General features: G+C 47.3%; 1 protein-coding gene across 4 annotated transcripts in view; it reads right to left on the bottom strand.

The window, feature by feature from the left end:
- LOC149858996 (ATP-binding cassette sub-family C member 3-like) overlaps positions 1 to 15,550 on the bottom strand; it is a 345,108-nt gene that overhangs the window by 209,577 nt on the left and 119,981 nt on the right. For all 4 annotated transcript variants that reach the window (XM_090061603.1, XM_090061602.1, XM_090061604.1 and 1 more), the window contains exon 4: positions 1,743 to 1,840. In XM_090061603.1, the coding sequence (XP_089917729.1) occupies positions 1,743 to 1,840 (98 nt within the window). The remainder of the gene's footprint in view (positions 1 to 1,742; positions 1,841 to 15,550) is intronic.

Below are 15,550 nucleotides of genomic sequence, written 5' to 3'. Positions count from 1 at the left end.
AAAATAACAGGGATGTGGCGAAGGCATCGTTTCACCTAGCTCTCTGGAAGGCACAAATTATAGATTCTCAACGGGCAGGTCATGGCCACACTGCCTTTCGTACGTGGCCAGGAAAGGAAGAGACCCAATGAGGAAACGGCTGAAAATTGCTCATTTATATTAGTAGAGCCTAATCCAGATATGCTCATGGAGTGACTGAGGGCTCATTTCCATGAGCAGATCTGCTGGCAGAACAGTCCTTGGATGTCACCTGGAAAGTGGCAAAGGCTAAACCAAAGAAAAGGGGTATGTGCAGATGTCACATTTAGCTCAACCTGACTAGAGTGAGATTGATCCAATGCCCATTTGTGCAGATGTTGTGGGGTTTAAACCGAGCTAAAAATGGTGGGCCTGATCTAAGTTAGGTCATCTGAGCAATTTGTTCCATCCCCAAAAAGGGAGAGGGGGGCAGTCAGCTAAGAAAGTGAGTGAGCTTGGAAAAGATGCAGCTAGTCTCTTGCTGCCTTTGGGATTAAATGATTTGCTCCAAGCTGGCTAGATGGATGGAGTGTTTTTTAAAGCGGGGCGAAGCCCTCTATAAACAGCAGAAGACAAGAGCAGCTGTACGAGCTGACCCACTCCAGAGAAGTAGATGAACATTTTAAGTGCAAGGTGAGAAAAAGATTGTACTTGCTCTCTCAGGCCTGGAGTTCCTGAAATAATGAGCCAGAATGGACTTTAAAACTTAGATCGGGAATGGGTTAGCCCAATTTATCGAACACCTATACACATCTGGAGCCTGTCCCTGGGGCCGGGAAAGCCCAGCCAGTAGCCCCAAACTATGGTCTTCCAAACCCTCCTGGCTCTGACTGGGCTCTTTTTAGTCCCCACCGCAACCTACCTACCCCCAGATGGAGAATGCTTCCCATGGACTCAGCAGCCACTCCTGTTCCTACCAACGTTGTCCACCCCCCAGACCTGCCACCCCCCTCTTCTACCCCAAATTACTTTAAACAGAGTTCCCCAAGCAGCTCCCAGCACTGGCAAATGCCTGCACATACCACTCCTGAGCTACGATCACGCAGTTTAAAGGAAACCACGTAATCATAGACCGGATCCAGCAAACGTCTGCATGTATTTCTCTGGAGCAAAAGCACCCACACAGAGGATGGTAGAGTTTTGCCATGCTTGAGAAACTTAGAAAGAGACACGGCAAAACAGTACTGCGTGGCTGAAGATGCGTTTCGCAGCGTACCTCTGGGTGACCAGCAACATACAGGTATGACAAGTCTTCCCCACCCATGAGCTACCATGCCCCTGACTTGCACACATCCTGTCAGCCACAGCACTCAGCCAGTAGCTCCCCAGTCATCACAAGCCGCTTTCCTGAAACTTCATCAATTTGCAACATAACTCAGAGCAGAACTCTTCGCTCCATCCCCAAAAAGGGAGAGGGGGGCAGTCAGCTAAGAAAGTGAGTGAGCTTGGAAAAGATGCAGCTAGTCTCTTGCTGCCTTTGGGATTAAATGATTTGCTCCAAAGCTGGCTAGATGGATGGAGTGTTTTTTAAAAGCGGGGCGAAGCCCTCTATAAACAGCAGAAGACAAGAGCAGCTGTAAGAGCTGACCCACTCCAGAGAAGCAGATGAACATTTTAAGTGCAAGGTGAGAAAAAGATTGTACTTGCTCTCTCAGGCCTGGAGTTCCTGAAATAATGAGCCAGAATGGACTTTAAAAGAAAGACAGAAATCAGATCCAACTTACTAGGGACTCTGTTAATGGCTCTCAGTGGCCGCAGTACTCGGACTGTCCGAACAGCCGAGAAACTAACGTTCTGCAAGTCCAGGGAGTACTCCAGCATGCTGCAGGAAACACAAACATGGAAGCACATCAAAGACCGGCAGGAGAAAAGTTAGACGATCAAACATCATAAATCAAACATTAGGTGCAGATTGCCCACAGAGACACTTTCGACTCAGTCTTTCCCATCAGGAACATTTTCTGGAGAAATTAAGGAGGGGTTATTTGCATATTAGAATAAAGCCACTGAGAGGGAATATTTCATGCGCACACATACATAGGCACTTTCTCTTTCTTTCTCATTTTAGTTACTTCCTTGTCGAGGCTCCAGGTGAGAAGCTTCCCGAAGATTATTCTACCATCCAGGAGGGGAATGGCTATAGAAAGGTTTGTTGGTAACATCATAAAGCAGACACTGTAACCAATCCACGGCCACTTCACATTTCATGCCTGTCACTGTGCTGCGCAGTACAACCGACCCCGAATATTAGGGATGAACCTCGCACAGTTCTGGCTGCACCAGTTTATGCGGTCTACTCCTTGAATGAGGAGAGAATGGCCTACGGTCTAGCAGAGAGCCGGGTTATTTTAAGTCCGTCCAGTGGAGGGCAACAGAGTATGTGCACACGAACACATGCACACGGACACACATGCACGCTTAAATTAACAATACGCGTCTATGATATTTTCTTATCATCAGTATACTGGACAAACGCTGACTAGCTAACCTCATAATACTCCTCCCAGGTATCCAATAATGTATTATCCCCATCTGACAGTGGAGGACACTGGGGCACAGAAGACCTAAGTGACTTTGTCCCAGGCTATAAAGCATATAAGCAGTTCACTCATTTTTTGTCAAACGTACCAGCATTTCGTTGTCATCTATGGTGCAGATCATATAAATTATCTGGTGGGACCCATGGCAAGCATGCTTCCCCCATAGGGCCCACGGAGGGAGACTAGGTGACGTGTTCGCGGTCACAAAAGATGTCAGTGGTAGGGCAGGACCGCCCAGATCCCGCACTACCACTTTTACTACTGGACCATCCTTCCTCCCCACTGTAAGAGGTAGAGATGGCCCTTAATCATCCTGCTATGCCATCTTGTCTCTGATCCATCGGATCATAGGAAAGAGCTAGAAACGACCCCACAAGGTCTAGTTCAGTTCCCTGCCCGAGGCAGGATCATCCGTGACTGAACAAGCCCAGCTAAGTGTCTGTCTAGCCTGCTCTTGAAAACTTCCAAGCATGGAGATGGCACAATTTCTCCACCTAGCCTGTTCCAATGCTTGACCACTCTCACAGTCAGAAAGGTCCTCCTAATCTCTAGCCTAAATTTCCTCTGCTGCAGCTTGAGATCATTGCTCAAAACATCTCATAGACACTACACCACTTGTTTCCATTGGTTGTGGAGGGAGTAGCAAGGCCACTAACGGGGCTGTGTTCTGCTTTTTAACCCACCTGAAGAAGAACTCTGCCAGCAAAGACTTTTTTTTTTTAAAGGACACTCTCCAGCCAACCCAAGCTGCACACTGAGTACGGGGCTCAAAAGGAGTCCAGGAACCTGCTATAAAAGGCACCGAATACTGTTGAGGAATTTATCAAGCTCTACCTCAAGCCTTGCTAGGCGGTCTGACCTATTCCTCCTATGGAGAGCCTGGCAGCTCACTCCTTTGAAAGTTAGAAACCCTTTAACTTTGAACCTTACTTTATTCACAGCCAGTTTTTCCACATTTGCTCGTGTACAACTTTGTCCTAAGTAGCTCATCTACATGTTCTCTTTCCCAGGTGCCCCTGCTGTACTTATAGAAAATGGCTTTATCTCCCCTCCACCTTCCACTTGGCTAAGAAAGCTAAACTCTTTCAGTCTCCTCACATAACATAGGTCCTCTGTTCCTCCGATGGTCCTTGCAGCCCTCCTTTGCACCTGTTCCAGTCTGAATAATTTTTTGTTGAACATTCACGGGACTTGACCCCCATATTCCTGATTACAACCTGCAGCCCATTTACCGCTTAGGGTGTAGGCGGCGTAGATAAAATAGATACCAGAAGAGCTGGATTTTGCTGACGACATATAGCTCTTAAGTGGCAGAGCAAAAAAATGCACAACACAGACTGAAAAACTGTCCGGCAAAGCAAAAGAAAGGTGGGGTTAATACTCAATTAAGAGAAGAACTGATCTAAAAGTAGAACCTCCCTCAGCAATTCCCACATCAAGTATTACTTAAGAACCTAAAGAATGCAAGAGGTGAATCAATTCATTTCAATTCATAGCAGGAATGTGCATGGTAGCGGAGATGTCCAGAAGCAAATGGCATCATATGCTGAAAAGGTGGTGGCCACTTTTTTCTGTTTAAAGCAAGATTTGGTCACTGAAAATCTACAGACTAAGGATCAAAGTCTGAATCTTCAATGCACTGGTTATTTCTATCATAACAAGTGGATGCAAAAGCACAGAAGGTGCAGACAAACCACCGAATGATTTTGAAAGTGCATGCCTTAGAAATAGGAGGTATGAAATGGAATTAATTTGTATCACATGCTGAGACTCTTTCCAGTGTTCAAAAGCCCCTTATCTCTCAAGTCACCTAGAAAAGAATGTGGAGACATTTGGGATGTGGGTTAAGAAAGCAGAAGGATCGTTTGCCATCGCAGGGGTCCTACTGGGCTGTTGACAGGATATGCAAAAGGGCTGACTGAAAGAATCTGTCTGCCAAGGGCTATTCCAGGAGGGGAAATGTCTGTGATCTTGGACCAGAGAGGACATGCAAAGAGCAGGGAGGGCGAAGGCCTGCTTGGGCACAGCCTGAAAGCACAGGCAAGATTTGGAATAGGGACCTTTTGTTTGAAACATTAGCATGTGGCTAAATAGCACAACTGTCCCTCTACAAAAACTCTTTCAGAAAATCAGAACAGGGAAGACTCCGCTCTAGAAGAGGATCGCTGGGCCAAATGGTCTAGACCCAACCAGCCAGTCTTTACGCCCCAGGCATTTATGCCAAAAAATGCCTTGCACAAGTAGTTCCAAGTCCCCTTCTTTTAATCCTTCATGCGCCGCTATACTTTGCCCTGCTCTTCCTTCTCCTCTTTGTCTCCGCGGCTAGCAAGCAAACTGGCTTCAAAAAAGCAAAAATATGGAACCAGGGGGAGACCAAAGAAGTCAGAGTGAGTTTTAAAATATTAAAATAGTGCGTAAAGAGACATCAGAGCCGTTGGGTTTGTGTTGACTGGAGTTTTAAGAACAACTATTGCATATGCATTACTGCTTCGGGGGACAGATAAAAAAGAAGTGGAGGAGGGGGAGGACCAGATGCCCACATTATTGATAAAATAGCTACCATCATCACAGCATTTTGCTTCAGAAGCTCCGGGCACTGGCTTCCACCGATGAAAAGACTCGACTGTCGGATGGCAGCCCCAAGAGTGTCTCAGAAGCAAGGAGGCTGGGTTACATCAAGGGGTGCTGCTGCTGTTACAGCTGCAGAGCTGTGTTGGCAGAGACCCCTACCAGTCCATAGCAGCAGCAAAAGAGGTTTCCCTGCTGGCTTAGCTACACCACCGCCCCACACAGAGGAAGAGGCCTTCTTCTCGCAGCACTGTGGTGTCCATTGGCTCAGGAGGGGAGGGGAGGGAGAGCGTGGGGTTTGCTGGCCCAGCAACGTGAGCTTGAGAGCATGATCTTTTCACAGATTTTCACAGCTAGGCAAGCACAAATTTGTCACGTGGACCAGATCGAGGATTACAGATCTAAACAAGCACTCTTGGGGTTTGGGGCACGCAGAGAGTGTTTTGTCACTCCTGAGCTTGCAGAATACAGCTGCATTGCCCAAACCTGGGCAAGACGCACGTACACAGTTCAGGGTGCACGACCTTCCCAGGGAGAGTGCAAGTTATCCTACAGTTGTCTGTGCCTCTGTCACCTCCAGATGCAATTATGGCCCCTCAGGGCAAACCCAAGACATGTAATGGTAGGTTGACTTGCAGTCTAGCACTGGCGATGTGTAGGGCGTGCACGCAGGTGTATGTGCACCCCCTGAGATCGGCCGTGCACTCCCTGGAGGTGCCAGCCATGAAACTGGAAGTGCACTTCTGGCTCGGCAACTGGCCACTGGGGGATCCCCCCAGTTGGCGATAGGCTGGTGGGGGACCCCCTCCCACTGTTGGCAATCTGGTGCCACCCCCAGACTCAGGAGGCACAATCGCCCATGGCTACTAGGCATCTGCATCTTTTCTTGAGCTCCCAACAGGATGTTGGCCCCTGGTAAGCAAGGGTGACAGAGCTGGAACTCGAGCTGTGAATGTGGTTGTCATCAGAGCTGTTTCCTTTAGTAAAGTGCCTCCTGGTTAAGAAAGCACCATGATTCTATACCGAAGTCATCATGCTGAGGCCACATGGTGACTAAAGCTAATGTAAGGTGAGGATGCAGCTGCTGACATACTGATGTCTCACAGATAGCACAGTAGCCCTCTATTCTGCACATGGAACTTGGCATGGAAATGTACTGCATGATGTTCATTTTAACTAAGAAATCCTCCAAGGCTAGGAACAGACGTTACACATAAACCGGTTTAAGTGATCAGAAATTGGTTCAGAAATATAAGTTCAGTGCACATAAACCAGCATGGCTGAAAATGGTTTAAGATACACCTGGTTGAATGTAGTATCAGATTTAACTGATTTGGGTCAAACTGGTTTATGCAATGTCTGTCCAAGACCTCTTCCTTGTTTAAGCCAAACCAGAGGGCCCCCCCCCAGCATCCCAGACGTTTTGCACACCTGGGCTGGGCTGTCTGATTCAGAGGACAGTGTTGGCTCCTCCTCTCTTCTCCCTAGCCAGAGCTCTGGCAGAGACTGCAGGCCTACCAAGGTCTGTTTCCTCTGGACCCCCACCCCCTGCTGCTCAAGCAAGGATTCCCCCCTCCCATCTTCCATAGCATGGGCCCCAGCCCCATGGACCCTAGGCATGTGGCATGCTAGCTAATGCTGAGAGGTGTCTGTGTGTTAGTGGCTCCAATTTCACTGGGCCAGGCAGACAGAACAGTATGTGCTTAGGGCTTTTTGGAGCTAATCAACAGGTCAGCTGTTAATGTCCCTCCTTTCCTTCCTTGGAAAAAGCTGTTTAAGAAGAGCTTGAACTAATGAGAGAGGCTTTTTGTTTTGTTAATGGGCTGATAAATGCTGTGTTATCAGCTCCCTGCTGGCTCCCTCACCTGTGATGTTTGCAGACACTATAAAGAAGCAGGGAGAGGGAGATTGAAAAGCTCCGTATCATCAACAGATCCATGCACTGCACCCCATCCCCCTTTGCCTCAGAGTGCCAGCCCGGGGGTGGGGTCTGGCAGCATTCCTGCCCCTTGAGCAGTGAGTGGGGAAAAGCCTGACATGGTGCAGGCAGAATGGGGGTTTACACCCCTCCCTAATCAGAGGTCCTGCCTACCCTCCCTCATCTCAGCACTACAAAAGGGAAGGGAGGGCTGCTTTAGCACCACCCAGCTTCTAGCCTGAGCCACTGCAGGCATGTACCTGCATTTCTTCAGTCCAGAGGAGTTGTCTGCTGGGTTGCAAACTGGTTCACCCTAGGCAGATTAGACAAACCTGCAAAGATTGAATCAATTCAGGCTCAGGCTTTTTGAATGTCTGTCCCTAGTCCTGGTGTCTGCATCTTTTCTTGAGCTCTCAACAGGATGTTGGCCCCTGGTAAGCAAGGGTGACAGAGCTGGAACTCGAGCTGTGTATGTTGTTGTCATCAGAGCTGTTTCCTTTAGTAAAGTGCCTCCTGGTTAAGAAAGCACCATGATTCTATACAGAAGTCATCATGCTGAGGCCACATGGTGACTAAAGCTAATGTAAGGAAGGATGCAGCTGCTGACACATTGATCTGCCCACAGATCGCGCAGTAGCCCAGTATTCTGCACATTGAACTTGGCATGCAAATGTACTGCAATGTGTTCACTTTAACAAAGAAATCCTCCAAAATACAGGATCTGGTTATTAAAGAGCTGGTCTGGAGAGGTACAAGAACTGGAACCCTTCAGTTTAACTCGCCACACTGTGCAGATAGGCACCTCCCCAACATCCACACAGATCAGAAGATGTGCTTTGTTCCCATCTCTGCCTTTTTGCCCTTTCATGGATTCACAAAGACTTTATCGGGGTAGCGTATCTGAGCAGCTCCCAACCACCTCTGGGATTCAGGGTAGTGGGGAACTCAGGCATAGAAATGAGGATAAATTTGCCCTAGGTTAAAAAGCGAACCTGAGTCAAAACTGGGAACTGAAGCTAGATTTTCCAAGTCCCAGACCGCTGCTTTGATCACAAGACTATTCTTCCTCTGGGGAGTTTTCAGTTATGGCCATAAAGATACAGAGCTGCATTTCTGTGTTCGTAAGCAATATCCCTAGACTTATTCTATCAAAAAAGGTTTCCAAAACTGGGTGTCTCATCTCTCTTTATCTATTGCATGGCAATCAGTGGATAATAAAAAGCAATCAAAAATGGAAAAGACAAGGGGAAATTATTTAGACAGTGTCATATCTCCAGAAACGTAAAATGAAATTTGCTCCCGGTCCTTGAATGCTTTGTCATGTTCTGCTATCGCTCAGACAATGCATTTTGAGTTTCACAAGTCTTGCTGTGCTCATGGGAGTTATTTAATTTTATATTATATTCATTTTAATCAAGTTAACTGAATAAAAATAATAGCACTGGAGGTGGGAAGATTTCACAACCTTGGCTGCCTTCTGGTACCAAGACATTTAATAGCGGCATGCATCTGAGCTTGGGCAAAGGATGAATATGGGTTTTGATGCAGCAACAACTTAGGCTGAAGCTGAAAAACCAAGAGAAACTGATGGCTTCCTTTTAAAAAAAAAAGTCCTAAAACTTTTTTTTTATTATCCTTTTCACAAGCAGGTTTGAATCAGAGCTCAGCTATGAAGGAGCCTAAGAGAGGTTTCTTTTAAACAGCAGGTTTTCTGAGCCTAGGATGAAGTTAGCCCAAGCTGCTCTTATTTCAAAAGCTGCAAGCTGCCAGCGACAAAGCTGACATTGAAACAAAGAGCATGCTGGTTGCAGGTGGTGCCGGAGGCTTCAGTGATCCTGGGATCTCTAGTACTCTTTAAGCCCTGCTACAGGGATTTAATTAAGAGCTAGGCATAAGGTGCAAAGATCAGATTTTGACCCCTCAACAAATTTTCTGGGGTACCAAGTTCAGCTTCATCTCTAAGGACTAGGTTCTGCTATGCTTATGCAGAGTGCCTAGCATCTTGCTCTGCAACTGAGACTGGTAGTTCTCAACCTTTTTAGACTCAAAGCACCCCTCATTAGACTCAAGGCATCCTTCAGAAAATGCCAGCTCTTAAATTTCACTCTTTTTTAAAAGCAGATAAATCAGTAGAGAAATTCTTCTGCTGCAAAGAACTCAGCAAGCCTGCAACAGGCAGAGCATTATTGCTAGAGATTCCTATTTGAAATCTCTGGGTTGATCTTGAGGATCACGTTTGCGCATTAAATGGTGGTAACACTGTGTGACGCACCACAGCACCCTTGAAAGGATTTCAGGGCACCCCAGGGTGCTGCGGCACCCTGATCAAGAATTACCGCTTTAGAATAACAGGGTCGAGCGGAGGAGCCTTTCATTTCAGGTCCTTGCTTCAAAAACAGCCCAGTTGAGTGGTAGGGTATAGTTCCCACCACAAACACAGAAGGCTGCTAGGAAAGGACAATGCTGGGTTCTGACTACACGTGAACTTGCATCACTGAAGACAGCTCAACGTCTCAGCACAATGGTCTAGAGGTGAGCAGGCCACTGAGATGGAGCCTCTCCCTGTTGGATGTGATCCTGTCTGCCCACAGGAAAGATATAGCAATGCTGCTGTCCGGTCCTCTGGATAGACAGAAGACTCGTCTCCAGGACTGCTAATTCAGTGTCTGCCATCAGCATGACATTCGCTTAAAATATTTTTTAAAAACAGAAAACACAGGAGAGGGTAACACCCCAGCCAGTGCCTGGCTGCCTGTGTGCGTGTCACGATGAAAAGCATGAGTCTGCAGTGGCTGGAAGCTCACGACTGCTGCTGAAATCACGAGGATGAGTGTGCGTGTGTGTGTGTGTGGGGGGGGAATTTAACTGTCACCTCCCCCCACCCCTTGAATCTCTCTGTCCCCTGTAATCCAGCTGCTGCACGTCGCAAGTGTATTGCTGATTTTCAGCCTTTGCTGCTACTGGAAGGGGTGAAATTCTACAATGGCAGGTGCCCTCGATACACCAGACATGTGCAACATGCCTGCAATCTCCAAAACTGGACAACTGAGTGTGCAAATGCCCCAACTCAGCTGTTTACCCAGCACATGCCTATCAGGGGTGGAACAGCACAGCTGGTATTCTTAAAAATCACTTCCCTGGGGCTCCAGGTACTCCCAGCTGCAGACAGCCCTGCCCTGAAGAGCTGCAGGCTAAACAGACAAAGCAAGTAAAAGATGGGAAAAAAAAGAAACTTAATTACCCCCTTTTGCTGAGATGGGAGAACTGAGACCTGAAGGGGTTAAGTGATTTGCCCAAGGTCACACTAGCTATCTCTAGCAGAGGAAATGAACCAAAGATCTGAGTCTTTCTTCTAGTATCTTAATCAGGAAGTAATTTATAATCGTGCTAGCAGCTTTTGAAGTGAGCTAGTGGAACAGGAGCAGAAGCATGCAGTAGACTTCACTACACCTGTCCGGTGGGGATATGGTTTTGGGCACTGAATCAATCCAATTATGACACGGACAAGCTGACTGATGTAGCGGCAATGGTAGGCACCACGGGGATGTCTGGGAGAGGGCTTCGACCGACGTGAGCCTGCATTTCTAAATTTGTGACAAAACTCCCATTTCAAGGACTTCTTGAGGGCACTGGGACACCGCCCAGAAACATGAGACTGTCCTGAAAAGTTCAAAGCCTTGTTTTAGAAAGAGTGAAAAAACAGCAGGGACCTTCTCCGTGTGCAACTCACTCCAGACAGGAGTAAAATCGGAGTCACTAGGAACAATGGCCACAAGCTGCCGGGGAGCAGACTGAGGTGAGACATCAGGAAGAACTTCTTCATGGTAAGGGTTGCCAAAATCTGGAATGAGCTTCCAAGGGAGGTGGTGCTCTCCCCTACCCTGGGGGGGGGTGTCTTTAAGAAGAGGCTGGACACGCACCTGGCTGGGGGCGTCTGACCCCTGCGCTCTTTCCTGCCCAGGGCAGGGGGTCGGACTCGATGATCTGCTGAGGTCCCTTCCGACCCTAACATCTATGAATCTATGAAACTGTCCTACTTCATTTAACTCACTGATGAACACTAACCAAGGATTTGGCCAATGTTTTTCGAGACTAACCTAGTTTTAGGCTTAATTCAATTTACAGGGAAAAGAATCTGACCGAAGCCAATTAGGCCAAATTGCTCATGTGTTCAGTGGATTGGCAGGTGCTAATGGCCAACCCTATAGCTGGTGACAAATCAGTTGGGTTCCAGCAGAGCTACAGTAACTATCCAGGCAACTGGCCCTAGGACTTGCACTGGTAGTTATTTTGCAAGTGCTTCACTCTGAATTGCTAAGGAGTCGGCAGAGCAGTGACATCTCCTCTGCCGCGCTTACTTCTCCGAGGAACGGCAGGTTGAGGTCTGCGGAGGTCTGTACTCGGCAGCCCAGGGAAGTGGTGCGGAAGGGGGAAAGCTGCTGCTGCTGCTTCAAAACCACCATGCCAGCCAGAGTTTCCAAAGAGACAGCGAGTCAGAAAGCATCTTCACCCCCCAGCTGTGATTCACCAACTCAAGCCTCACTAAACTGCAAACAGCTCTGCAGATGTCTGGTGTGGAAATACATTTTCAATCCCAACACTTCACAGTTTTATGCTCTGTGAGGTGGGAATCGCATCCAATCTTCTGTAGACAACAAGGTCTGTCTTGCAGTTCCCATTAACCTTCAAGTGCTCTTTTAAAAGCTAGTCTCCCGTAATCCTTTCCTTTAAAATAATGGAACATAATTATGTGATTCGTCAACATTTCTCCCCCCCACCCCACCTAACTCTGTACCCTACAGCCCAAGTCCTGTTTCAAAAGACCGGGATCTGATAATATAGTACCACTCTCATCGCTAGTGAGCTTTACTGTAATTACAGAGACGTGTTGCAGGCATTATGCTCTCTACAATTAGTGCTAATTGCATTACATTGTCACAAAGAAATCATTTTTTCTCCATGAGCTGGTGAAATTGGGTTGGACAGTTTAATAAGGCTGGAAAGTACTTAATGGCATGTCACAGAAGTGGCCAGTGTTACAGAACCGTGTGACAATGGTTGTGAATCTAAAAGGCAGCGCTGAGACCAGCCAGACTGGGATGTTCAAAGATAACCACTAGCCAACACCTTGGTACTATATCATAATATGCAAAGTGCCTAATGAAGGGTGTTTCAACCTCAAAACCTGCAAAGAAAGAATTTTTTTTGCTCCTATGTAGTTGGTCTAATAAAACGTATCACCTCTAAACCAAGAGCTTTGCCTACCTAAAAAATGACAACACATTCACGAGTAAAACAAATGTAAGAAAGATTTTCTTGGCAACACCACCTGTAAGATGAAGCAATTTTTTCTGCATGTTTCTTGGGCTTCTCCTGATTATTCAGTTTGATTTGTCTTCAAAGAGAGCTCTGGCCCCTCAGCAAACACACAGATCCAAATTCTAAGTTGGAAATAAAGCCCGATCTACCTGGTGCCCTGTCCCACCGCTGAAGCAAGGTTTTCCCAGCCACAGATGCCGACGAACAAATGCAGCACATCGCCAAAAATGCGTTGCTTTTCCCATGGCCAAAACCCGGCCTTAATATTATTAATCTCCATCATGCAAATGCACAGCTGGTGGGATAACAGCTAAAAACTAGCACTGCAGCTCTGTCTGCCTGGCTGGACACACTGGCCCCAGAACCAATCGCACTTCATCAGTGCAAATACATGTAACCATCCTTCAGTGGGTTAGTCCTTATGTCACTGGTCGCAGAACTGGTGCACTTGCTATATGTGCCTGGTCTTCTAGCATCTTTGTCTCAAAACATAGACTGGCCTCTTTGGTTACAGTTGTTCCCTTGAGCGGTATTAGCTGTAAATTTTTGCATGTGAGGGAATAATAGAAAATGAGGGTTGAAAGGGACCTCAGGAAGTCACATCTAATCCAACCCCCTGCTCCAAGCAAGACCACCCCCAACTAGATCATCCCAGCCAAGGCTTCGTCAAGATAGGGCTTAAAAAGCTCCAAGGATGGACCGCTCTGGGTCACCTGTCCCAGTGTTTTACCACCCACCGAGTGAGAAAAATTTCCCTAATAGCCAACCTAAACTTCCCTTGCTGCAACTTGAGCCCATTGCTCCTTGTTCTGTCCTCTCTCACCACTGAGATCAGTCCAGCTCTATCCTCTTTCCACTCCCCCTTCAAATGGCTAAAGGCTGCTATCAAATCCCTCCTCAGTCTTCTCATCTCCAAACTAAATAAGCCTAGCCCCCTCCGCCTCTTCTCATAAGTTATGTGCTCCAACCCTCTCACCATTTTCGCTGGACCCTCTCCAATTTGTCCACATCCTTTCTGTAGTGGGGGGCCCAAAACTGAACACAGGACTCCAGATGTGGCCTCATCGGTATTGAATAGAGCAGAATAATCACTTCCCTCGATCTGCTGGCAACACTCCTACTAATACAGCCCAGGATACTGTTAGCCTTCTTGGCAACAAGGGCACACTGCTGGCTCATATTCATCTTATTGCCCACTGTAACCCCCAGGTCCTTTTCTGCACAATCTGGAAGCAGGAAAAATAAGTACATAACACCAGGCATATGATTATATGGCCTGCTTAATATTGCAGAGTATTGTTAGGTCAGAGATATCTAGGAGAGAACAGTAAACACGGTGGAAGCAAACAGCACTGTCATGAACACACGGCACTCTACTGTAATTTATGAGGTTGGACAGAATTTGATCCACATTTAACTGCAACCCCACTGAAGTCAATGCAACTATAATGGACTGGTTTGCGGCCAGGTATAAGTGCATCACTGAGCTGGCACTAAATAGAGCAGGATGAAATTTGGCCCTCGAAACTTTTATCCAACAGAAAATGAGAAGGGAAAACCAAAAAAATAAAAAATAAAAATATTACCGCTCCTGGACTGTTCCATTTCCCCTTAGATGTGGCAAATCTCAGCAGAATGGCAGACCCTGGGAAGTGAAAAAGCCTTCTCCCCATTCAAACAGCTTTCTCCAGGCCAGGGATGAGTCTCAATAGACGGCAGTAACGAGGAAACTTGCCTTGCTGCTACCTGCCCTGTAATTAAGCTTCCAAAGCTATCAACGGAGTCCCATCAAGCTACAGTAAATTAACTTTCTATGGGTCTTTCAGGAAATGGTGGGAGGACGGTTTTGATTGAAAGGAAAAGGGGAGATACTATGCTGGCACATGGCTACGTTTGAGAACGAATGCTGATTACTTGTCAGGAGCAGGGCCTGTTAGGTCTCTTCAGGGTGTTAATTCCTGTTTTCCTTTCAGATCATGAAGCCTGAAGATTAAGCTAGATTTGGAGCATTCACAGGAGACTGAGAGAAGAGTGGGCTTCGGGGAGAAGGATTATTGCTAAGGCTGAGAATTTCTTGTTACACCGGGCTGCAACAAAGGCTCCGATTTGAGGGGAGAGAGATGCCTGCAGTCTGGAAATTGAAAAAGCCCCTGCACTGGGATAGTCAGAAAGGGTTTGCATGGGGAGGATGGGGTGGCAGTAAAAAGTGGCTGACACAGATCAGCTAAATTCCTGGTAGCTCGCTCAATCCTGGGTCCTGAGGCAGACACTATTTCTGCAACGAGGATTCGGAGCGCCTGCTCTTCCATCAGCAAACAAGTCGGTTGGGAGATCTGGTCAGCTCTCTCTCCATCCCACTTCAGACCGAGTCAAATCCTTTGGTTTATCACATGATTAGCAAACCGGATTTGGTTATGATCGTCACAGCAGCATGGCACGTACCACTTACCCCCTGTCGGGACACCACTTCAGCTCAGTTCAGTCTCTGATTATAGCGTTATTAGCAGTGTCCCTCGCCGTATGCACTTTCTATGGGAAAATGCCACGTTCGATCATTTCAGCCAGCTTCTTTGCCTTTTACGAGCCATTCTTCACCTCCCGAAGAGAGACCCACAAACTAACCAAGAGCCTTACTAATAATCAGGGAATTTGTATGAGAAACTCCAGGGGTCACCTGGCCACTTGCTAACCTCACTCGTGGAGGAGGCAAAGTTTCAGCTCCTCACATAATCTACGCTCAGACATTGTAGGCCATTATTCCCTCCTGGTAAATGATGCCCATAAAAGGTTGTTGATTTGCTTGCCGGCATTCATTTGACTGGTGCTCGTGCCGTAACGGCTGCGAGTGTGACGGTCCAGCTGCGTGGCAAGCGTGTGGGATGCCAGCTTACCAAAGAAGGTTGTCTAGGGCCAGCTGGCCTCTGGCAAGCTTAGGCCATAAGTGTACGATTCAAAGCGTGCAACATTAACTCCCGTAACTGGGACAGGACGACAGAGCGCTTGTTGACCTGTATGGGCACAGCCCCTTCTGAGCACTAGTGCCTTTCAGATGTTGGGTAAATGTGCCAGAGGAAAATGGTTCATTCACACAGCAGGTGCTCACTGATGGCATGAAGCACCATCCTCTTCAGGGATGGAGACTGGACAAGAACAGCCACCTGCTACCAAGTCCACCTATTGGGAACTA

Source organism: Crocodylus siamensis, chromosome 8 (assembly GCF_052110815.1).
Source record: "Crocodylus siamensis isolate JL-2025a chromosome 8, ASM5211081v1, whole genome shotgun sequence".
Taxonomy (NCBI): Eukaryota; Metazoa; Chordata; order Crocodylia; family Crocodylidae; genus Crocodylus; species Crocodylus siamensis.
This window is presented reverse-complemented; position numbering and strand designations above follow the sequence as displayed.